This window comes from Acomys minous (genome assembly GCF_964271855.1).
Source record: "Acomys minous genome assembly, chromosome: 12".
Classification (NCBI taxonomy): Eukaryota; Metazoa; Chordata; class Mammalia; order Rodentia; family Muridae; genus Acomys; species Acomys minous.
In genome coordinates, this window is record NC_140493.1 from 52,856,961 (window position 1) to 52,882,741 (window position 25,781).

Here is a 25,781-nt window from a genome sequence, read left to right on the forward strand (position 1 = left end):
TGTGGAAGCCAATGGCCATGACAGAGTACATGTGTTCATGCTGTGGGAGCCAATGGCCATGACAGAGTACATGTGTACATGCTGTGGGAGCCAATGGCCATGACAGAGTACATGTGTGCATGCTGCGGAAGCCAATGCTGTGACAGAGTACATGTGTGCATGCTATGGGAGCCAATGGCCATGACAGAGTACATGTGTGCATGCTGTGGGAGCCAATGCTGTGACAGAGTACATGTGTGCATGCTGTGGGAGCCAATGCTGTGACAGAGTACATGTACACTCTCCCCGCTAACACCTCCTGGGTCTTGGTGCATGATGCTCACAGTCCTTGTGACACTGTCACTCTAGCTGTCTTGTCAGCCCTACAAGTATTCAGAATCTTCGAGAGGAAAACACTGAGAGGATAATGTTAGCATTCCTATAACCTGACAACTGATCTGGACTCTTGATGACTGAGACTAGAGGCTGCAGACCTGAAAATCTTGCCTTCCATTTCCTTACATAAGTGTCTGAAAACTTATTCTTCTGTTGGGTTGGGGCAGATACTGCCCTTGTCAGAAAGTCCAGCGATAATCCGATCTCCATTATTTCATAAATCACTTGCCATTTGGGCCTGAAGGCAAGTAATTGTATTAGGGTGTCTCGGGCTCCCTGGGTCAGTGTTCTCATGCAAACACTGTGTTGTCCAATAAACATCTCAAGGATTTACTTTTGCTTTAGAGAGTTTCCTTGAGGACTGGCTAGCAGGCTGTGGCTCTCTGTTCTGCCTCACGGTGATACAGGAGGTGGAATGCGCAGGCACCTGCGCGAGTTGCCTCAGTCCTCTAGCATTTCCCCTTCTCACATGTTTCCAGTGTTCTTCCTCTTTGCCTTCTGAGTCCCTGTCACTCACGCAAGACCAGAGAGCTTTGCTTGAGTTTTTAGTTCCCTCCTTCGTTCTCTCCATCCCAGTCCTGAGGTTTTTCTAACTTGGAATTATGTTCCTCTAAAACTTGAATAGTTTCTTGGTGTCTTTTAACTTACTTGAAAGGACTTTACAAATCCTTTTCAAGGTGCGCCTTAGCATGCTGTAAGATACACTTCTGCATACCATGCCATGGGTTTCTTCTGTAACGGTTGCATAGGGCTTGACCTTGATCCTTCCCGTTGGCCATCTTTACTAAGCTGGTTACTGAGTGAACACTAGGAGAGATGGCTGCCAGCTGCCCCTCCCTCTGAAAGGCAACACACACGTTTTTTTCCTATGCTCTGTGGTGTTGTGGCCTTGGGAGCTCGCACTGCATACTGCGGGGCACGGTGCCTACACACACACAGCCTTCTTGCTCTTTAACTGCACTACCCCAATCGACTCCTGCAGCTCCTACTCAGTCAGGTGCTCATTCTTCCTCTAAAAGAACTTTGCTCCTGGACGATACAAGAACCTGTTCATAACATGTTCCGGTTACTATTTGGGAATCAGACCAAATAAGCAGCCTCAGGCTACACAGGGGTTGCTGGTCTGTCACCATCACCACCAACTTCCTGTTCCCTCTCATGTGATACTGAGGCCTCTCAGCTGCCAGTGGTAGTTTTGATGCACTTGCTCATATTTTGAAGTCTTGAAGGGACCCTGATGTTAGCTACATATTTCGCCTAAGGGTATTTGGTTCTGTATTTCTTTGGTCTTCTTTACTAGGCTTACCTAAAGACACGCAACATCTGAGACAGCTTATAGCTGTCTTCCAAGATTTCTCATCATAAACGTAACATTCTCAGAAATGAGAAACTCCTGGGTGTTGTAAAGTACTTTCTGGTTGAAAGGTGACTTCTCCTACCCTGAAGAAAGAGAAATGCTGCCCCGGAATCCACAGGCTCAGGAAGCTACTGGCTCTGAGAATTTACTTAAAAACCAAAACATAACAGATCAGAGCAGTACTCTGCAGTGGCAACTTTCCCACCCTAGTTTGTTTGGTTGGTTTGGTTTTTGAAAAATATCAAACCTACAGAAAAGCTACCAGCATAGAAATGAGGAGATGTAGACCCTTCACCAAAAAGCACTAGTGTTCAGTAACTTGACGCGTTTACTTTCAATATTCCTATTCACACCATCTTTTCATATCAAAGAAAAGTGCAAGCATAATTACCTCTCTCCCTTTTGTAGTTCTGAATGTGCTTCCCAGGAAGCGGCTCACTCTGCTGTGGATTCATTATCACTTTCAATGCCATCGACACGACGGCATCACTAATACGTATACACATCCAATTTGCCCACTGTCTCAGAACTGGGATGCAATTAAGAATCACACAAAGCCCTTGACTCTTGTATTGCTTCAACCTCCGCTGACTAGGAACAGTTTTTTCCCATTTTCTTTTACCAAAAAAACCAGGAATTGTAGTAAAGCTTACGTACAGAATTGTTGGAAATTTTAAACAGGAACGGATATAATGGCATAGGCCTAGAACACCAGTAACGTGAGTAGCTGAGACAGGAGAATCACAAATTCAAGGAGGCCTGCCTTGAAATTTTTGAAGAAATTTTTTTCAAAGGCCAGGGATATACTTCCGTGTGGCCTCTCTTACCTAACATTCAAGCCCTACATTCAAGCCCCAGTGTATCCCTCTCCAAAACAAACAAACAAACAAACAAATAACAACAGCAGCGATCACAAAGTGGGAAGGCCGGCCTCTACACACAGATCTGAGCATGCTCAGTAGCCCCTACGCCTCCTCCCATCTGTCCGCAGCCCACACTACGTCCAGTATCCCAACTGTGCAACATCTATATTTATTGCTGTAGGCTCGCAAAGCTGCATCTAATTCCAGTAGCCATAGATAATATGAGTTCATGCCTGAAAAAGAAACTGAGTCCAGTTTCCACGTTTCTGACACTGTCCAGTTAGGAGCCACAGGGGTTCTTCTCCCGGCTCCCAGGGGCAGCAAATCAGTCTCCGCCATGAGCTTCCAGCTGTCTTTAAACAAAGGCTGAACAACACCCAAGTAACCAACCTCTCAGAACTCCTCAGAGTGCTGTGTGTCCCAGTGCTGGGTAAGGGTCTCTGCCTTGTTCTAGGATTGCTGTGTGGACAGCCTGGGCAGCCACTGGCTGGTATTGGCAGAGATGTGCCCTCATTAATAACCATCGCCACATCTAACTGACCAGGTATTAAATTAGCCTACATTTGCAAAGCCCCAGGAAACCATAATTCTAGTGCTGATTTAATTCTCTTTTTACCAGATCAAAGCGGTTTTCCCAGATGACAAATCTCAGACTGCCTCGGCCTGTGGTAAACAAAGGTAGGAATGGGTATGAGACACAAGTAAGTGCTGGGAACCAGCAAAACACAAGGAGCCAAAGTTTCCACCTCACAGACAACCTGACACCAGTGGTCAGCAGCAGAGGGCCATTCTAGAGCCTTACTTTGAGTCTCACAAACCAATCTCAGGTAGATGGCATTGCCTGGACATGTCCCATGGGTCACATCTGAGCAAATACTCCAGCAGTAGGTATCTGCATGGAGTCTCTGGACTGGGTAACACTCACTCTGCCTAATTTCCACCTTGGGGAAAAAAGTTACCTACGGTAACCCTCTGTCTACAGACCTAAAACTCAGCAAGCAGAAGTGGTGAGGCAGGTTACAAACACACAAAAAGAAAAAAAGGCCCTTGTGTCAGATTTGGTTTGGGTGGTGGTTCTAGAAATCAAACCCACAGCTCTGAGTCCTCTGGACAAGTATTCTGCACTGGGCTACAACCTTCCCCCCACCCCAAAGCTGGTTCTCCTGCTGCCCACTACCTGGACCTAATATCTGATGTTTGCACATCCTGATATGTTAAATCCATGTGACTTTTTCCATTTCTAGCACGTACAACACTGTTTTCCTATCCTTACTAATAATACAAAGAGAGTGTTGTTGGGGGTTTGGTCTGGTGCTAATTTCTGGCCTCAAAGATCTGGTTGCTACCCAGTGGTGCAGTGTGAACTTTGTTCACTAAGTGATACTGTGTGGCTTTACTCCCCAGTATTCTCTGACTGGTTAAGTAAAGTAGCTGACAGCCTATAGCTGGGCAGAAAAGAAGTAGGCGGAGCTTAGGTTCCCAGGCTTGAGGAAGATGGGTACCCTGAGGAAAGAAGGAAGAAGAAGAGGAGAGAGGGGGAAGAAGCTCGCAATGGACGGGATAGACTAGGAGCAGGTGGCCAAGAGAAGTTGACTCTGAGGACAGGCTGATGGAGCAGAAGCCACTGGGGAGTCATCAGATTGGCAAGTGACTGGCATATGTGTGGGTTTTAAGGATAGTAGGATTAGAATATCTCAGAACTTGCCCAGCATAGTGCCTACAGCTTAATAATAAATCATAGTCTGTCTCTCTGTGTCAATCACTGAGGAATTAGCTCGTTAGAGAAAACAGCCACCGTTTTAATTCCCTACATATATTAATATTACTAATGGATTTACAGACTATCAGCTTCAGGGATGGCATTTCAACACTGGGGTGGGGGAGGGGGCAAACTTCAGGAAGGGGTGATAGACTCAACTCACAGACTTACTTACATCCTTACTGCTTACTGTGAGGTTAAGGGACACAGGACCCTGGTGGGAGCAGTGCACTCACAACCTGAGGTGAACAGCAGAGCTCTCATCTCTACTGCACTGCACGAGGGCACATCAAGAAGATTAACACTGTCTGCAGGCCAGGAAGAGAACCCTCACCAGGAACCAAATCTGCTGGAACCTTGGCATGAACTTCCCAGCCTCCCAACTGTGGGAGTGCCGTCTACAGAGTTTTGTTAAGGTGGCCTGAGCCAAGCCAGAGTTGACAGGGTGAATTTTGTATATAGCGACTGATGCAACAAAACCACCTGGCAGCTCATTTCTGTATCCTCTGCACATAGGCCTGAGATCACCAACAACTCTTTAAAGATGTCTTTTGGGGGAACATTCTTCCCAAGAATGAAGATGAGTACAACCTAAACCCCACAACAAGGGGAGAGAGACTTCATGCTACGTCATCCACACATGCACTCTCGATCCCTTCATGGCTTCAATGCAGGGCTGAAGGAGTCAAGGCCTTTGTCCCTATTCCAAAGTGAAGAGACAGAAGATGAGTGAGCGTCAGCCAGGGTAAGGAGTGAGAGCTGAAAAACACTTCTGTCTCTGCCTAAGAAGATGGTACGGCCTTGCTGCAAGGGGATGCTTAGCCTAAGGCCTACAGGATCCAGTACAGGCCATGCAAAGCATCCAGCACAGCAGGAGAGGCCCTGCAGAAGCAGGCTGAGTAGGTAGTCATGGGCCAAGGTCAGGAAGCTGGGGACTGCTCGTAGAGGGCAGGTAATTCCCCGTGACAGAAGGATAAAACCCTTAGCTCATCTTCTGCTGGCTCTCAGCCAGCACAAGGGCATTAACATGCAGGGATGCTGGAAACGGCTGACCTCAGACAGAGTCCCAGGGCTGAGGAGACACTTCGGTGGGCAGGAATCTTGCAGGGTAAGTATGAAGGTGTGAGCCCCAGGCTGCAGCGCCCACATCAAAGCTCTAATTCTAGCACTGGAGGCAGAGGCAGGTGGAGTCCAAGGGCTCGCTGACTAGCCAGGCTGGCTAAAATGACAAGATTTGGGTTCAGTGAGAAACCCTTTCTCAGGAGACCAAGGCAGAGAGCACCTGCAGGGCACCGGAAGCCCTGCTCTGATCTCTACATGTATGCACATAGATGTAAACATATGTGCACAGAAAGGTGAGAAGCTCATTGAGAGAGAGAGAGACAGACAGACAGACAGACAGACAGACAGACAGACAGACAGACACTAAACTAGGCGACTGTACCTGTACCACCCTTGCAGCTTTGGGGACCACTCCCAAACAAAGCAAGCTGTATCTAAGTTACATTCCACTCTGCAGGGCCCCCAGCCATTCATTCCCGTAATGGACACTGTGAACTCTTACTGTTCCAAATCTCCACAGCCGTAGAAAGAGGGTTGTAGTCACGCTCAGGATAGGGAATGCAGGTACAGAATTCAGACAGTCAGCCAAGTTATGGGGGTTGAGGGAGGTCATGTTACTGTGCCTCCTTCCAAAGGCCCCATGTTGAATCCCTACTACCCAAAGCAACTGTACCAAAGACACACTATGAGCAGGTGGTGATGGGTAAACGATGCCATAATGCCAGGGTCCGTCTCTAAGGGAGCAATGTCTTTACAAAGCGAGAAGGAGCATGAGATAGACAGTCTCTTTACTTTGTGTGGTCACAGCCCTAAGATGACCATCTGGGGTCCAGGAAAGGGACCCGAAACCCTGACCTCGGTCCTCAGGTCCATGAGGAGTAAGGGGCTGGTGTACAAGCCATGTCATCCAGGATCTTTGCAACAGTAGCCTGAGCTCACTCATATACTGCACCAGGCCTCCAATGCCTAGAACCAGGCTTCGTAACTTGGTGCAGGGAATCTGTAACTACCATGCCTGGTCAGTCTGTCCTCCTGCTGTGAGGAAGTCCCACTGCCCCAGACTCCTACACAAACAGGCAGGCTCTGAGGGAACACTTTATCATAGCAGCTTCAGTTTCATCAAAAATTGTGACAATTCTTCCGTATTTAGGATGACCTCCCCGCAAATGACAACAAAAGAGTCAAGAGGGGGGATTAAGAAATAGTTTAGCTGTCTCCTGTGCCAATGTGTTCCAGGCTCTTCCCCACTTTTTCTTCTAACCGATTTAGTGTTTCTGGTTTTATGTTGAGGTCTTTACTCCATTTGGACTTGAGTTTTGTGCATGGTGACAAATATGGGTCTAATTGCATTTTTCTACATGTTGACATCCAGGTAGACCAGCACCATTTGGTGAAGATGCTATCCTTTTTCCATTGAATAGATTTGGCTTCTTTGTCAAAAGCCAAGTGACTATATGTGTGTGGATTCATTTCTGGGTCTTTGATTCGATTCCATCGATCAACCAGCCTATTGCTGTGCTAGTATCATGCAGTTTTAATTACTATTGACCACCTCCCCTTGCTGGGGAGCCCTGATAGCACTCAAAGAAAGAATAAGCAGGCTACCAAGATGAGACTTGATAGTCTATGATCATATAGTGGGGGAGGATGTCCCTTCAGTCTTAAACCTAGGGAAGCGGAATAGGATGAAAGCAGGAAGGAGGGAGGAACGGGAGGATACAAGTAATGGGATAGCAATTGAGTTGTAATCTGAATAAATTAATAAAATTAATAAAAATGAAAAAGAAACAAAAAAACAGTTTAGCTGAAATACATTCATTATTTCCAGACAAACATGGTAACTAAATGCTAACAAAGCAGCCAGGAGTCCAGGCAGGGGAGCTAATGACTGGCAAGCAAGTGACAAGGTGCACACGGCACTGAACAGCAAGATGGGCCAGCAATGTGAATGCCAAGTCAGGACAGGCTCACCGTCACTCAGGTCCTGGAGGAGATTCTCCTGACAAGAGAAGTCCAGCTTTGCCTTGATGTTGATGGTGAGAGTCGCCACCTTCCCGGGCTGCAGAGGGAACTGGGCCAGTGTGTCTTCCAGTTTCCAGCTCAAGAAGTCGCCATACAACTTTTCTGCAACGAGAACAGAGAAGTGAGGAGGATGTGCTCGTGAGATTCACCTGTCCCCCGAGGAGAAACAGTGGCACAAGAAAAGCTGTGGCTGCCTGGGGACCAAAGGGCCAGCGCCTGCCAGACCAGGCAGAGGGAAAGGAGAGTGGGTCATCCCAGGCAGCTCTGCACCTCATGAGCGGCTCCACCCAGTCAGTGACTTTTGTTGCCTAGGAGGACAGCTCTGCAGAAGGAGAGCACAGAGCTGGGGGAGCTAGGCCCAGTGTTCAGGGACGCGGAGGGCAGGCTCTCCCTGCCTTTACCATCCGTCCACCTGCCTAACGGTCCTGGGCTGTGGAGAGGAGCAGCCTCAGGCTTGCCACCTTTTTGACACTGACTAACTCATGTCATACTAAGGATTTCTTCAAGCCAAGGTTCCTGTGCGTCAAATGAGAGACACCCGCTGCACCACAGCACTGTGTCACACAGGGAACACTGAAGCAAAGCAAAGCAGTTTAAGGGAGAGCTGTGGATGGGGGAGACAGAGCCAGGCTACCTTCTAGAATGGACAGGCAGCCTCTTCCCCTCTAGGTCACGCCTGCCAGGCAGACCCTCTTCCCTTCTTCACAGTTTGGCCAGGACTAAGAACAACCAGAGCTGCCTCACACCTGAAGTTCAGGCCTCACACACAGGAGTCACAGGAGTCCCCTCCTCACTGCGCCCCCAGAGGAGAACCCAGGCAAGAAGCCTACAGCTCACTGGGCCACACACGGTCTCCGCTTCTTCCTGGGCAGTGGGTCCCAGCTCCCCAGAGAAGCTCAGAAAACCTGGAAAGGACCCAGAGGAGCAGACCATTGCTCCCACTGACGGGCAAAACCTGTTCACCCTTGATGGTTATTATCTCACAGTGTGACTGACACAGTGCTGTCTCTCACACCTGTCCAATGTCAAATGTTGGCATCTACCCAATGCCATACACGAGGAGGAGACAGGAAACCATTAAAATGGGTCCCTCCTGCCACCCAGGGGGCCCTGTGCACTCTCATATCTGGCTTCCTGACTCTGCTCACAACCGTCTTCACAAGGCCCCTCAGTTACAGAGATGAAAGTAACTAGCTGCTGTCCCTATCCTGTCCTTTCTGGAAAGCAATTCTCTGTGAAGACTTAACTCTGTCTGAAGAAAGGCAGTGAGGCTAGCAGGATAAGGGAGCTTGCCCATGCTCACAAACCAGAGAAAGACGTAGAAATCAGATGGAAACAATTCCAAAGTCACCACAGTCCCTCCCTGCGTGGTGTTAGGGACCCATAAAGGAACTCCGTGCAAGAGGAACAGCTAGGCCAGGGTCCAGAGAAAGGAAAACAATCAGTGGGTTTCACCAGCTGTGAGATCAAAACAGTGCCTTCCTAGCCAGAAGCGGCTCAGCCATCGCATCTAGGGGCCAGCCCTATGCCAAGAGGAGCCCACCTATGCCACCCTGGTTATTTCTCCTTGAAGAGGGATGTTAAGAGGAGTGGAGCCAGAGGGTGTCATCACTGAGGGGGAGAGTCAGGGACCACAGCACATAGCTTACTTGCTCATTCTCTGACCACCTCACACTTCCACACATTCTCAGTCTTCCCAGTAACCTGCAAGATGCTTGCTAGTGTCTATTGGAAACTGGAAACCAATTCCCCAGACAATGTAAGGGAAGTCATGGGCTATGAGGGCCCTGGCCAGTGACGTGTGCTCAGCTGCTATCTGCTGAGGTCTTCAGATGGCACCACATGATGCCAGCACCACCTGGGAAAGAAATGGCTAGAGAAGAAATGACTGGGGGTGGAGGGGAGAGGGCATTGAGAGAGTCAGTATCTGGAGAGCCAGGTATAGGCAAACAGCAAAGGATTCACTGCAAAGATGTCCATGCCCTCGGGAAGCTATGGCTATCAAGGAGATCCTCGGAGGAATTTAGGGACAGAAGCAGGAAGTCACAATTTGAGGGAAGTAGTAACCAAGTTCCAGGAAAGCACAAGAAAGAACAGGTGAACACCACAAAGTGCATCAGATCACGAGAGCCACAGAGTCGCTCAATGAAACCAAAAAGGCTCAGCCACAGATCTGCAGACAGGTGGTAAGGCTCACAAAACTGTGGACCTATCAAATTCTCAGCCAAGGAAGAGCCCTATGTCCAGAAACTGCCTCAGCACCCAACACAAGCTCCTCAGTGACCAGGGTATGCCAGAGTACCAGTAGGTGCACCCTGTCCTTTGGAGAGTGAGCCACACCGTCAGAGTCAGCACAGGGACATGACTCTATGCTGGGACAGATTTCAGAGCTATGGCTGAGGTGGAGCCAGAAGAAAAAGGACAGAGTCTGACCTGAGCTCAGGCAGCCAGCTGCTAGAATCCTCTGTCCCACCTCACAAGGGTGCTGAGGGCCCTAGGCCTGGGCAGCCAGGGTACCTGGGGTGTCTCTGCGCACTCTTGGGCAGCTGTCCCAGGTCCCCTTGCCTGCTTCTGCACATACTTACTTGTCCTATGCTTCCTGGGAACAGCTGGTTAGCTGAAGGTCCTTAGCTCTGGAGCCTGCCCCTAAAACACGAAAGGCTCCTTTCACCCTGCTATGGGCTTCCCTTCCTAACTCACCCAATGTCAGCTCCCTTTCCTTATTCTGATAAAATGTAGAGAGTTAGCACCTAGTAGGCTGTCTTTGGAGAGGCCAGAAGGAAAGATACACAAGATGCTTGGAGTAGCACACAGCACCCATGAATCTTAGGGATGCATTTGGTTTCGGGCGACAGTTGTTCCTTCTGATGTTTTGGGTTGGCCTGAGGTCTAGTTTGAGACAGTTCTGAATATGTAGGCCAGGTTTGCACCAACTCTCGGTCCTAAGGGCTGAGACCACACGTGTACACGCTCACTAGTATTCAGTTTGAGTAAGAACATTTCCAATGGCGGGGACATCCAGCCTCTTAGGCCCACTGTGCCCGTCGAGAGATCCCTAGAAAGTTCTCAGGTGGCTCCAGGTACCGCTGCAAGCTCATGTTCTAAAAAAAGAGGAGGCAGGTGAGTGCCGGCCCACGCACTTGACTAACATCACCTTTCCTTCCACTCCGACAAGGGTTCATGTGATACAAACCAACCTGGGCCCCAGAGTGAGGACTTGTGCCCTGCCCTCTAAGTGAAGGCAGACTCAGCCTCCAGCATAGCAGCTCCCATGCTCACCAGGCCTGGTCACTGTGGTGGCCTTCCACCTTGGAAATCCTGACATTATGTGATACCGCCTTGCTCTGACACGTGGCCTCTTAGAGGATGGAGCCAAAAACTAGAGCGAATATCACAGCACATGGAGTGAAGAAGTGCTGGACTTTCTTATGCTAACATCTGAGCCACCTGGAAGCCAGCGTGGTGCAGTGAGCCTGGGCGTGCATGCCACAGCTTTCACGTGCCCTCTGGCAGCCATGTCGTCCCTACATTCTCTGCCCAGCTGGAGTCAGCATCTTTTCCTGCCCAGGTCCAGGGTTCTCACGTCTGATTCACTGTATTCTACCTGTGCTCTCCAGTGTGTCTTTTCCGCGGATACCTATAAAGTCCCTGTTGTACAGCACACTCTGCGCAGGCATAGACATTTGGATATTTGTTAAGTTAGCCGCCTGCCCTGTACCCTCCCAGGCGTGTGGCTGATGGAGGACAGAAACCAGACAGGAAGCCAGACACGGAGACAACACACTGTGTTAGGGTCAAGGGAGGGCAAATGAGTCTGAAGAACCGAGTGGCACACCACAGGCACAATTGTCCTGGTTGAAGTGTGAGGACCCTCCCACGGACAGGGCCTGCACACAGGGCATATGGGAAGCCAGAAAGGTCACACCAGGGATATAAACGGGAGAGGCTTATCCTGCACATACAGCACGTGCTCACACATTGCCCTGTAATGTAATGAGGTCTCAGTGGGGTTACACTCAAACCTGCTCACCCACACTGGTCTTGTGCTCTTCTTGTGTGCTTCCTATGGAGTCATATACGGAACACAAACAGCAGACAGCTGCTGACAATGTACTTCCCAAGCATGTGGCATTGCCTAATCTGAAGAAACGAGTTCAAGTGTACACACTTCCTGGTCTCCACTCCTGCTGGGTAGGTTCTGCACCCAGCTCCAAAATGAAAGAAAGGTCTTTCCTCCCAAGCCAGGCATTGAGCCCTGATCTCTAGTCTATGAAGAGATGAGGAACCCCCACTCAGAATGCCATAGGATAATAGATGCCAAATTACAGAGATCCAACCAGCCCTGCTCTGTAGCAGCCAATCCTAAGTCTGAGGGCACAGGAAATCAGGATACCGTAATTTCCTCACACAGCACCTGATACAGAGGCACAGGCCAGAATGGGCTAAGACACAAAAGCCTCACATCCCTGAGACTCACGCAGGCCATCTCTGAAACATAAGCACACAGCCAGCCTCTCGGCTGCATCACCTCCTGGATGCGGCATGATGTTTTCTGGCCCCAGTAGTTACTCGCTCCTCCTACATCCATTGTGCCTGGTACCCTCCACACATCTTGCTCCTTCTGCTCTCTCAAACTGGAAATTCCTGAGGGTCTTTTCTTAAGCTGCTCCCTCTCGTATCATTCTCTGGACTTCCACCTGCTTCCAATGCTGTTCTCTTCCGCCAAGCGGTCAGCATGCAGATGCCGGGCCAGCCCTGGCCTTTGACTCTTGCTTCCTAGAAAGGGATGCTTTGCTACCTAGAGACACTTGTTCAGACAAAAACGACTAAGCTAATGCCCTGGGTGTGGCTGGGTACCCTTGGACCCATCACCAAAGTTCTGCATGCCTCAGTTTACTCATCTGGAGCATAGGCTGTCATGCAGAATCAGCTTGTTCATAGAAGTCAAATGCTTGGCGGGATCCTGGCTCCAAGTAAATGCTTGGCCAACGTTAGTTATCTCTCCTACTCACTGAGCCCCAGTCCGCTTTTCCTAACTGTGTAAGGCCCGGAGCTGTGCAAGGGTGAGATGACCCGTGCAGACTATCTGACACCATGCCTGGCACTCCGTAAGGACACATTAGCACTGGATGTCATCAATATCCCTCCCTACACAATGACTAACAGGGCCTGGTACCCAGTAGGCACACAGCAGGGTGAAACATCATGTTAGAATTATTATTAGAACAAATGGGGAAAGGTGATATAGAAAAAGCAGAACCAAGTGGAAGGTACAGGATACAGTAGCCTAGAACATGGAAACTACTTGGGTGTGGGACACAAAAGTGACTCCAAGTCACTACACCCATCCCACTCAGCCGGTGAGCTGTCAGCACACACAGCCAGGGACAGTCTAGGCTCCTGGGGCAGAGATAAGGAAGACGTGGCTCTGCTCTAAGAAGGATAAAGGCCTGATCTGGGGAGGTGGGGACAAGGGCTTCCAAAACTGTTCCATAGGAGAAGCTGGGTTCCTCTCGACATGAAACTTATAAAGACATTCTACTGCTGTTGCACACCAAACAGGATTGATAGCTGTCTGTTGAATTAATCTAACACCCAGAACCAAAATAAAACTCACCATCTCTCAGAGTCCCCGACTTGCATGAAAGAACCAGATCTCTCAACTACTGTCAACCAAGATGCAAAACCAACAGGGCAGAGGGGGTACCTCAAAGAACAATCAACGCGGCACCCTTCTTGCCTGCTTGGGTGGCTTTCTGCAGGTCACTTTTCGTTTCTTAAAAGGGTTTTCTCTGAAATCACAGTTGTGTTTTAAATGCACTGGGGAGGTCATCTGACTGGGACACTGTCTGAGGACGCAGCCTATGCAAGCTGGGAAAGAGGAAGCAGAGGGGGGGAAGAGACAGTGAAAGCCAGGTGCTGCATCAGCTGCTGCCAGGGAAGGCTCGCCAGGAAGGTGCATCCTCAACAGGAGACCATTAGACCATGTCACCGAATCCACATGGTTCCTGTCTGAATAGGTCCCCACCAACTGTCCTTCTTTAGGCAATAGAGATTGGGAATGGCCAGGCTCCCATAAGCCGCTATGCGATCACCTCCGTCCATTTCACTTTTGAACCCTACACGAAACCTGTGAAAGCGTGCCTACTTCAGTCTTAAATGGTGCGGCTGTTTTCTCCTTTCAGTCTTCAGGCTGAGAGGCGGCACACCACGCATGCAAACAACCTTCCAGAGACACGTAACATAAAAACTTCTCCAGCTCCTAACTTCTTCCCTCCCCATCTTATTTCCTTCCAGTCTGCACCCCCAATGAGCCAGGCACACCAGTTCTCACCATGAGCCAAGCACACCAACTCACACCACGCTCTTTGCAAGGCGTGTCACCCTGTCTAGAGATCAGTTTGTTTTGCACACTTCTCCAGCATGACCCCAGAATTTGCTATTAAAATGCCAAACTAGACAAAAAAAAAAAAAAAAAAAACGACACCGCTGCCCTGCCCGTGTGCAAGTGGGCACCGGGCTGAACTGCTTTTAGTCATTTGGGAGTTTTGACATCTTCTGAGCAAGCACAGCTGCAGGTCTATTCTCTGTGGTCAGTCACATGGAGCTAAAACAACACAGGGTGTGCAGCCAGACCTCAGTGAACACATGCCTGACTCCCACGCTGAACCGTGAGCTCCTGAGGACAGGGCCCATGCATTATTCATATGCTGGAGCGGTAACCGCATATAAATGTAAATAAATGCCTGACTGTTGAAGAACACAAAATCAAGCAAGGTAAATGCTGTTGACTGGTGTAAGCTGCCATGTATGGGGGAGTGGGACAGCCAGTCCTTCTGGAAGGGGCTGGAAAAGTCCTCAGCAAGTGCACTGTACCCGGGGATGAAGGCCAGAACTGTGGATCGCAGAAGGGATCAGGGATCAGCATGGCTCTAAGCACATGGATGTGTTTCAGAAATGGGGTGCACAGACAGGTGGAGACGTGGATCAGATTCACGTGGGGGGCCCCAGGTGTCCAGAGTGAGGCAAGGTGGGGAGATGCTACCTGACACAGGTTTGTGGAGGACCCGGGTAAGAAGAGGAGGAACTGGTGGCCAGAGAACAGACAGGTGCCCAACAGAGCTGGAGATCACAAGCATGTGATTTCTGTCCTTTGTCAGGCCTTTGTCCTGCCCTCTGCTTTGGTGGATACGCAGCCCCTACTCACAGTCTGGTCTGCTGTCACACTCAGAGCCACCTGGGGACCTCCAAATGTTGTCATCCTGCTCTCTAAAGCACAATGTCTAAACTACAGTAGGTACCGGATAAAGACCATGTGTAAGGAAGGAAAACAGACAGATCTATGGCAAGTCACGGGTGAATGCCAAAAATATCCCCCAGCTACAAAAAAGTAAAAAGGTTAGCCAGGTACAATGGTTCATACCTAAGACCACCAGCATCTGGGAGGCTGAAAGCAGGATTGCCACAAGTTTGAGGCTAGCCTGGGCTACCTCATGAGTTCTAGGCCAGCCTGGGTTACGAATAAGGCTGTCTCAAAATGAACAACAACAAAAACCTAAACAAAAAAGAACAAATAATAAAGAAAGAATGAAGATGTTGGAGTATAACCCAAGGGGGAGCAAGCAATTGTCTAGCACTCACAAGGTCCTGGGTTCAACATCTAGTACCACTTAAAAAAAAAAGAAAGAAAGAAAGAAAGATAGTAAAGGATGAGAAACAGAACAAGCAGAGACAGATGCAGTTCAGTGACAGAACGCATGTTTAGCATGGCCGCTGGCCTAAGCTTGATCCTCAGCACTATAAAATAACAGTAACAATTGAATGCTAACAACTAAGAGACTGAATCAAGGGCTAGAGAGATGGTTCAGTGGTTAAGAGCACTGACTGCTCTTCCAGAGGTCCTGAGTTCAATTCCCAGGAACCACGTGGTGGCTCACAACCATCTATAATGAGATCTGATGCCTTCTTCTGGCCTGCAGGGGTACAAGCAGGCAGAGCAGTGTATACATAATAAATAAATAAATCTCTAAAAAAAAAAAGAAAGAAAGAAAGAAAGAAAAGAAAGAAAAGAAACTGAGTCAAAGCAAGCAATCACAATGCTCAGGAAGCAAGCAAGGCGGCATTTCATAAGACAACAGTGACAGAGGTAGCAACAGCAACAGCAGCCTTTCCAGTACACTTGATAGTGTCAGGGCGGTGTAGGGCTAGGGCTGTGCCTAGGGCCTCCTATGTGTCACCACAAGCAGAAGAGTGGCACAGAACCCTCTCAAACAAAGCCTGTCACCAAAATGAGGAACTTGGCCCTAGTGACCCAGCCCCTAAATGGCAAGGCCACTTGAAACCCCGGCTGGTCAGACTCTGAGTCAAGCCTGACCTTGGGGGCTTCCTGCTAGCTCACACTAAGCCACGGCAGCATGCTCTCAACACATCTACGTGCAAGAAGCAAACACGCAGCAACCTCCTTCTCACTTCCCATGACACTCCGCTCTTGATGACACAACGCAGAAACCAGTCTACAAGATTGATTTTTTTAAGACCTCACCCTGCAAGGCCATAACGTTAAAAAACAGTAATTATATAAAAATAGCGTAACAACTCAGAAGCAGGCTGAGGCCAAAAGACAGGAAATCAGCGGGGTGAGTGACGTCTGTAGAGCACTGAAGCTAGCTCATTACTGGACCCCTGGGTCCTGTGAACTGCTCTGGCCCCAGGTTCTACACGGACAGGAAAGGGGAGGGGGACTGCCCACTTGACTCCCCAGCAGAGGAGCTGCAGTTCGCTAGTTTCCACTACTACTATTTCAAGGCTCCACGTGGTCTTACACATCTAGAAATTTCAATCTTCACTAGCCTTGAAATTTAATTTTTCTTTCTTTCTTTCTTTTTTGTTTTTTTGTTTGTTTGTTTGTTTGTTTTGTCTTGTTTTGTTTTTTGTTTTTCAAGACAGGGTCTCTCTGTGTCAGCCTTAGCTGTCCTGGACTCACTTTGTAGACCAGGCTGGCCTCAAACTCACTGAGATCCGCCTGCCTCTTGCCTCCCAAGTGCTGGGATTAAAGGCGTGCGTGCCACCACACCCGGCTTTGTCCTTGAAATTTAATTTCTAAGAACCAGAAGAAAGGACCACTATCTTAGGGGGGCAAAAAGAGCTCAAGCCAGAAAACCTCTACAGATACCTGCCTTCCTCACGTGTGGCTCATACACACTGGCTTATTTGAAGTCAGCTTGGCAAGACCTTGCTCAGGTTACTAGGCCTGGCAGACCATAGATGCACAACCATGCACTGACTCCACACATTCCAGGCAAGGCTCCGGCTACTCCCGAGATGTGGGCATCTACTCTGCAAGCGTAAGAACAGGGCACCCATGGGAGAGCACTAAGCCGCCTTGCTGAGCAAGTGTAACCAGTTGACAGTAACTAGGAGCAACAGGCAGACAGTACAGCAGGCTGGACTGTCGCTCACATCCTCCAACAGGGGATCACACTGGGAGACTAGAGCCCCAACTGCCACCCATGCCCTCACACAACTGATGGCTAATGACCAAGTTACATGAAAAGCCCCACGTGCAGGCCTGCCCTTCCTTCCCAAGCACGGGGCTTCTTTGGAAGGTGTCTTACTGCACTACTGACTTCTGTATTGACTTCTGAGGACTGAAAAGCCACACATTCGCATAACAAGCAAACCCTTCTGGTGCCAGATGATGAAAGTATTTCTCAGACACAGCTCAGAGGGAATTCAGAGCGAAAAGGTGGCTCTACGGCCACAGCAGCACGGAAGGTGAACGGCCCAGACATTGGCGCTGATGTCGATTTCACGCTCCAGAAGTGGGCCTTTCTGTTTTTATCTCTTCCTTGCATTACCGGCTACATGATGGAATGACTAAAGGAATAAATGCAATGACCATGCAACAGGGTGGTCTGCCTTTAGGAATAGCACAAGACGTAAATCAGTAACACAGTCCGTGCCCCCTTGCTGCTCCCCACTGCAATAGCCCAGGATCCCAGTGCTGGGGTTTTTCATTCAGCAGCATCAGTGAAGCTGGTGATTTCACACTGAGAACGGGATGGACGCCTCTGTAACCTTCACCATCTGAGAAGCTTCTTACTGCAGGAACGCTACACTATGCGCACAAGAAAAGCAAGGGACACAGACCATCTCATCCGCCAAAGCCCCAGCTGAGACGTCACCACACTCAACTCTCTGCATGCGTACATATGTGAAGCTGCTGGCAGGACAGGAGTGACAGATGTAACTTTGGTATTTTTAAGAAAGCAATCTGTTAGATATAGCTTTCTTTTGTGAAGGTCAATTTTTAAGCTCATGTAGGTAGGTTTCTTTACGCTTGCAAACTAAAGACTGCCTAGTCTGCTTAGCCTGGAAGTGCCATCAATTTTTATGGCTGTGGCATTAAGCAAGTGTCACAGAATTTTTACATTGATGATTAAACAAAGTCAATACATCAGAGCTTCAAAAATTTGGAAAGGGTAAAATCAAGTATAAGCACAAGGTTTAAATATAAGTGAACTGATAATTTTATTAACTCCTTTTGACCATATAAAATATTACAGTAAACTGGGCTATCTTTATAATTATGATTTAAAGCATCAGATGCAATGCCAGAAGATGGCATGTAGGCAATACAAGTGTCTCTGGCAAGATTATTTCTTAAAAAAAAAAAAAATCACACACTAAATTTCCTTAATGTTAAAAGTGTTTGTAGACTCCAGCTGCTAGTTTTCAATTTTGGCCAATCAGGATCCTGGGTGATAAACATGGACCAACCTTGAGTTTAAACTAAATTTTGTCTTTTGACCATCTTAGTAACTACTTCTGAATTATAAAATACGCTGCTTAACACAATGACATTTGATATACTAACTGAATGTTTAATCTTTGTGTCATAGAGCAAATATACTAAAATATGTTAAGCATTAACAGGTATTTTCACATATTTGACTTGTTTAGTGTGCTTAAGCAACTATATAGGAACTAAATGCTGGCCTCTACTCTTAAATGATTTGTTATAAGACTTGGCAATAAAAAAAAGAATCAGTGCTGTTTTAAAAAACTAAATTCATCTAGAGTCCCAATAGGATGTCCTCCCCTCTGTCCCAGTTTCCTGGTAAGTGAAGACTTTCATGGGACATGCCCCTTGGGCTAGTATGCAGATATAAGTGAGTATATACCATTTGAGTCTTTCTGCTTCTGGCTTAACTCACTCATTATGATCATTTCTAGCTCAATTCATTTGTCCACAAATTTCGGGAATTCCTTGTTTTTAATAGCTAAGTAGTATTCCATAGTGTATATGTACCACAGTTTGAGAGAAGCATGGGAGAATAGCAAAGTAGAAGGATCCAGAGTGTCCTAGAAACCTACAAGTAGAACATTATGATAGGCAGATTTGGGCTCAGGGGTCCCGCTCAAACTAAGGCACCAGCCAAGGACAATACAAAACCCCTACCCAGATCTAGCCAATAGACAGAACACTCTCCACAGTAGAGTGGAGAGTGGGGTATGACTTTCACACAAACTCTGGTGCCTTATATTTGACTATGTCCCCTCGAGGGGGAGACCTGGTGGCACTCAGAGGAAGGATAGCAGGTTACCAAGAAGAGACTTGATACCCTATGAGCATATAAGGGGGAGGTAATCCCCCTCAGGAACAGTCATAGGGGAGGGGAGTAAGGGGAAAATGGGAGGGAAGGAAGAATGGGAGGATACAAGGGATGGGATAACCACTGAGATATAACAAGAATAAATTAATAAAAGTTTTTTTAAAAAAGAATTAACATAAAAAAACACTAAATTCAAACGAGTGAAGAAACTGCACTAGGGAGATGGTTCTGTAGGTAAAGCCCTTGCCGGAAGCCATGCGGACTTCAGTCCAAATCTGCAGAACCACATAAAGCTGGACACAGTGGCGTGTGTGTGTATAACGCTATGCTCCTGCAGAGAGGCGGAGGCAATCACAGGAAAGCACACAGGCCTGCTAGCACAGTGTGCGCAACCGCAAACCACGTAAGAGAAGCCATTTTAAACAAGGTGGAAGGTTAGGACCAAAAGTTGAGCCCTCTGACCTCCACACTTGTACCCACATGAACACACACCCATACGCACGTACACCATAAACACACACATACACACATTATACATGCACAAAAATAAGATTTTTTTTCTAGTTTGAAAGAAAAATAATGGCAACTGTAGATAGGTTCAGTGGTCAAGAGCACTTGCTGCTCTTGCAGAAGACTCGGGCTTGACTCCCACATCAGGTTGCTTACAATTACCTGTAACTCTAGACCCAGGGGACCTGGTGCTCCCTTCTGGCTTCAACAGGTATAAGCACAGTACACACTCCTGTCCATATATTTGCAGGTGCACATGTACACACAAACACACACGCATTAAAATAAAAAGTAAATTTTCAAACAAAAGAGGAATAGCTAAAATATAAATATAAAAAAAATTAAATCTTAAAATGAAAAAGAGGACTGGTGTGTGTACATGCACTCATGTGCTGTGTGTTCACATTTATTTTTGTTGCTTTGTTCTGTGGTGCTAGGGGTCCCATAGGTGCTGGGGATCAAAACCATGGGGCCATGAGCCTGATTTACATCATACTTGTATACAAGTACATCTGTGCTTCACTTACACTACACTGCCTTCCGGAATATTAAAGCATTCTCTGTCTTACAACAAACCTTGTGGTACTTTAAACGAAGGCAGTAATTTACACTTTTCAAAACCTAGAAAGATTCTGTGACAAGTGAGTCAGGATCAGAAGGGGCGAGATGACCCTTGTCTTCAAACAGGGTGGGCATGCTCCATCTGTATGGAAGGAACCCAAGACCGAGAACCCTCAACCCCTCAAAGCCCTAGACAGCCCAAGAAAGGTCTCCAATGCCGTCGCATCACTGACCTTCCCTACACCAACTGAGAAGCAAAAGGCCTTTTTCAAGGGGCTTGTGGTGAACATCTCATGGGTCAGGAGAGCCCAGAGTATGGGAAGACAGGACAAAAGGGCTAATGATTTAAGGCAATGGGTTCTTCTAGAAGAGAAGGGAACACAGGGAGAGGGGGTGGGTGCGGAAGGGCCTCCGTGACCTTCCAAGCATCAGAGACAGACAAAAGCAGAGTGACAGCCTGCAGGCTCCTGCACGTGCCAGGCTCCCAGTACACGTGTGTGGTCTGCAAAGATGGGCTAAGCAGCCAGTGAAGTATGCTCCCTCTGGCCTGCCTCCTGAGGGCTTCCAGGGTCCTGCCAGCACGCCTCAAAGCCCGCGGGATAGCCTACCCCACGTCCTCACACTCACTGCCACTGCACCCCAGCTCCTCTGTACTGAAGCCACAGCAATGAACGACCCAATCCTCCACCATGAAAGACCTCCACGGTGGCTGCAAGCGTGAGAAGGGCCACTCGTCTGCTTCTGGGAGATGGGGGAACAAGAACCTACTGCGAAGGTAGAGAAAAAACTAAACTCAGAACAAGGAAAGCAGCATAGGAACCCAGAGAAGGCAAGTTTCACAGTTGGGCATGAAACAAGCAGAATGCACCGGTCTTCCGATAAAGACGCACGCCTGCAGGAACAGGGGCTCCTTAATAGGCACGGCTGAGTGTCGGCCCCCCAGCACCGTTCAGCTCACTCCTAGCTCCAGGCTGAGGCCAGATACTCATCTCCTCACGTCAGGTGGGTCATCTGTTGATGCTGAAAGCTTTTCTCTATGCAGAATGCAAGCCTCAGGGATGACTGTCTCTGTGTAGTTTTGAAAGCAGATGGCCTGTTTTTGTTAATTTAATTCTACATGTAAATGTACTGCTGCTTGGGACAGTAATAAAAAATAAATGATGGCTTTAATCTGTCAGTTGTAACTGTGTTGCTTCGGAAATGATTGCACGACGCCTGGCATTACACGTCTACACGTCTCCCCCCCTTGTGATAAGGAGTGCGGCCAGCAGAGCTGAAAATAGGGCCTTGAAAAGCATCCACACACATATATATACGAAACTCCAAAATGAAATCCACTGTATTCCGACTTTAAAAATTAAAAGTCAAGTGATGCAGAGGTGGCGCAGCAGATAAGAGCACTGGCTGCTCTTGCAGAGGGCCCGGGTTCAGTTTCCGGCACTCACACATACGCTCACAACCATCTGTGACTCCAGTTCCAGGAAATACAACATCTTCTGAACTCCATGGCACCAGGCATGCAAGTGGTACACAGATATACGTGCAAGGAAAACGCCAATACACATAAAATAAAAAATAAAAATCTTTAAAATTAAAAAGAGTTTGGATCTTGCGTCTCATTTTGATTCCTCCTGAATCTGTGACCTTAGGTGAACGTCCTCTGTTGATTTCAGAGTCCCTGGCTATATAAAGTGCAAGCCCTGAGGTTCTCTGCTTGGGAAACAGCAAATAATAGAGTAGGCATGTGCAAGGCATGATGGGTTAACCAATGTGAAAAGTATGGTTGCCTCCGGAACTTCCTCAGATGATGGAAATGTCTTGTTCTGGGCTACAGTACTCTAGTACCCTTGGTAAGGATTTGAACATCACTGACCATCTTATGCACCTACCGCTAACAAAAAGAAATTAGAGTCGCGCTAATGAGACACTTGGAAGTAAAACTAACTGCCACCTGTGATCTTAAATAGCATTAAAGAGATGAATGGACAGTCGGGAAGCTTGAAGAAATACAAAAGGAAGCAGCAGAGAAAAGTGCAGACTGTGGAGTACAGGTGACAGGGGTATAGGTGCTTGCTGTAAAATCCTTCATTTCCTCCAAACATTTAAATGCCTTTTATAATGAGAGTAGGGGAGGGGGAGGGGTTGACAGAACATTCTGATCAGAAGAATTCAAAATAGGAATGTGGACGCCTGGGATGGGAGGCGGGGGTTACCAGCAAGCTTAGAGAGAAGCCACACCTGAACAATGGCAGTGCTGAGAAGCCTCCAGAGCTCAGCAGGGTGCACAGTGCAAGGGACAACATGAAGCATGGGGGCTTCAAAGTGCCCCCACCACATGTGCTGTGTCCTCTCAACAGAAAGACAAGATATTAGCACTGCGTTATTATCTAAATGTGAAAATGGCATTGCACTGAACACCTACTATGTGCCAGGCCCTAAAAAAAAAAAAACCTAGTCATTGTTTTTGAGATACCCATAGCCCAGCTGGAGACAGAGAGTAAGCCAAGGGGACTCACCAAGACAACAGTGGAAGACCCCCACACCCGCGGTATTGGGAAAGTTTTCAGAGCGTGCTGATCGCGCCAGAGCCCAAGAGTGAACTAACTGAGCAGAGGAGGTAGAGGGGGTAAAGGGAAGACAGCTGGCTGAGTCTAGGAGAGGAGTGATGGATACAGGGCTACGTGTGGAGTTCAGAACAAGGAACTGTGGGTTTGGGTGGGATTCTTTGTCTGTTTGTTGTTTGTTTGTTTGGATGTTTTTGAGACAGGGTCTCTGGCTATCATGGAACTCACTATATAGACCAGACTGGCCTCGAAATCACAGAGATCCCCCTGCCTCTGACTCCCAGGTACTGAGATTAAAGGTGTGCGCACCATGCCCAGGCTGGAATTGTGTTCTCTCTGACACACAAGGGCTATGCTTCAGAAAGAATACAGGATCAGGGTGAACAACAGTCACATAACTATCTCTTGGATTTATTTTAGGAAAGAAAGAATATATTTTCCAGTTTCAAACTGGGAAGGTGAGGCAGATTACAGGAGATGTAAGAAATTTCACCATGGAAGACACCGCTTCTGAAGACATCACACAACCGAGTCACAGAAGAGCGAGAAATCTAGCTAGCACTGACTGCTGGCTAACTTTCATGCTGAGGAGAAAAGTGATCGTCAGTCTTCCCAATTAGAAAGCTTGTAAGCTACAATGACAATGGACCTATAAAACATGCCATTGGTGCAACAACGGCATGGACGTCATAGAAACAACCAACCTTTATGATCGGATTAAAACCTGTTCCACAAGATAAAACCCATACCTAGCACCACTGTCAGGACCAAAACCCTCTGTTTAGACAAGGCATAGGCCCTCGGGAGAACTCAATACTGTTATTCTGCTAAATGGACATAGTATTAAACTAACTCCAAATGACTTAATGTTACACTTAGACTAGTGCATCTCTCAATCCTCAACCGAGAGGTTACTTCTTACAGCAGGTGGTGACTAACACAGGCCCACAACTGGTCAAGGTGCAGAGAGTAAGAGACTTCGGAGTCCCAAGCCCTGAACAGGACATCTATATCACACTCCTCCCTTCTCTAAAAGCTCAGCGGTCATTGTTCAAGAGAAGGTGGGAAAAGTCTAAGAACCAGATGTGGTGAATGGCCACAGGAAAACTGTCTTCTGCACATAAGGACTCACAGTGACTGCGGCAGCACACACAAGACCTACGGAAATCCGAACCAAAGGAAATCCCAGCACAGAGAGGGGAAGTGGACATGAAGTCCCTGGCTGTGGAGCTAGTGGCGACCAACAGCTACTGGAAGGAGGAAGCTCCTTTTCTTAAGAGTAGTTGTTGCATTGTCTCTTCCGGTCCCAGGCACTGCAGGAGCCGCAGGTTACCATACAGACATGGACAAATCCAAGAACCACATCACACACAACCAGTCCCACAAATGGCACAGAAATGGCATCAAGAAACCTTGGTCACAAAGACACGAATCTCTTAAGGGAGTGGATCCCAAATCCTGAGGAACATGTGCTTTGCCAAGAAGCACAACAAGAAAGGCCTGAAGAAGATGCAGGCAAACAACGCAAAAGGCAATTAAGGCCGTGTGAAGCCTAAGGCCGTTAAGCCCAAGATGCCAAAGGGCCCAGCCACGAACTCAGCTAGCTTGCTTTCATCGTTCATCCCAAGTTTGGGAAGCAGATTTGAAGCTACATGGCCAAGAGTCCTAGGCTCTGCCAACCAAAGCCCAAGGTTCAAACCAAGGCAGAGGCCGCAGCTCCAGCTAAGGCCCAGGCTTCAGCCCCAGCTCAGACTCCCAAAGGGCCCAGGCCCCTGTGAAAGCCCCAGAGAAAAGGTTTCTGCCAATGTGAAGACAGATGGACTGGTGTGACACACCTACCTACACACTACTTACAGATGAGCAGTGTCTTATGCTGTTTTTACAAATAAACCCGAGGCAAGATTGAGAATATTAAAATTAAAAATTAAAAAACAAACCAAGAGTATTTTTTGCCCCTTGTAGGCTGGCTGTGTGCATGCTCCACACAATGGCCTTGTATCCAAGAACATACAACAGCACAGATTAGACTCAATGAGGAAAAAAAAAAAAAGACACAAAGTTGGGTGAAGATGCAGTGGATCCAGAAAGAGTTGTGGGTCAATATAACAGAAATACATTGCACAAAAAAAAAAAAAAGAATTAACAAAAATGCTATTTTTTTAAAGTTTCATCATATCGACTGCAGTTTTCTGTCACTCGTCAACATTAACAATTTCTTCGAGCATCGGCCAAAGCCCATGACCGACTTACTTAAGTTCCAAGAACGAGGTGAGGAATGAGGCACCTGAGGGACACCATGGAAATAAGACACTGGACTTCATGGTGACTCAGCTGCGCTTAGGGTAGGCAGCATCAGCTCTCTGCAGCGTGTCCTCTGCTACTGAGCACACAGACAGTAGCCACCCCACCTACCCTTGGTTGTGAGGAGCTTTGAGGTGACCTCCAGCTGCTCCAGAGGCTCCAGCCCAATGTTCTCCAAGGTAACGACCAGCTGCTGCGTTTCTCCGTTGTAAAGCTGGACGGACACGTTCGTGGATATCTCATCACCAGAAGATGGCTGCAATGAATGTGCGGACCTAAAAGCACAGTAATGACAGGCACACGAGTGAGGGAGAAAGAAGGGAAGACGGGGGCGGCGCGTTGGGACCATTCACACAGGAACACGCTGCAGAAGCAGGCAACGGACGCCCTGGCTTTGCACAGGAGATTTGGTGCTCAGCTGTCACCAACACACACAACTGGGGGTGACGGACTTATGGAAGTAGCTAGCACGTCAGGCTCCAGCCTGCAGCTGATCTGACACTGGACTCACATGGAGCGAGGCCAAGGTCAGGGACATCTTTTACTGCATCTCAGTCTATATCCCACCGGTGGAAAATGCACAGTAGATGTCAACAACTGAGTGAATTCCATGAGTGAGCCTCTCTTATATTTACAACATATTAGTCAACCCCCACTCGAATTATCATTTTTTAATGCAGTAAATCACCTTAGAAAATTTTACCAATGTCTACTTTTTTTTTTTAAAATAAGCATGTTACCTCCAAGTCACTCCCATGGGAATCTCTCACCCAGCCCACACCCTCTCTCTGA

The 25,781-nt window shown here is 47.9% G+C and overlaps 1 protein-coding gene across 1 annotated transcript in view; it reads right to left on the minus strand.

Annotated features, from left to right (window-relative positions):
- TRAPPC9 (trafficking protein particle complex subunit 9) overlaps positions 1-25,781 on the minus strand; it is a 445,876-nt gene that overhangs the window by 318,634 nt on the left and 101,461 nt on the right. The window contains exons 15-16 of the mRNA XM_084803051.1: positions 25,101-25,264; positions 7,388-7,540 (exon numbers count right to left, since the gene is read on the minus strand). Coding sequence (XP_084659177.1) covers positions 7,388-7,540; positions 25,101-25,264 — 317 coding nt within the window. The remainder of the gene's footprint in view (positions 1-7,387; positions 7,541-25,100; positions 25,265-25,781) is intronic.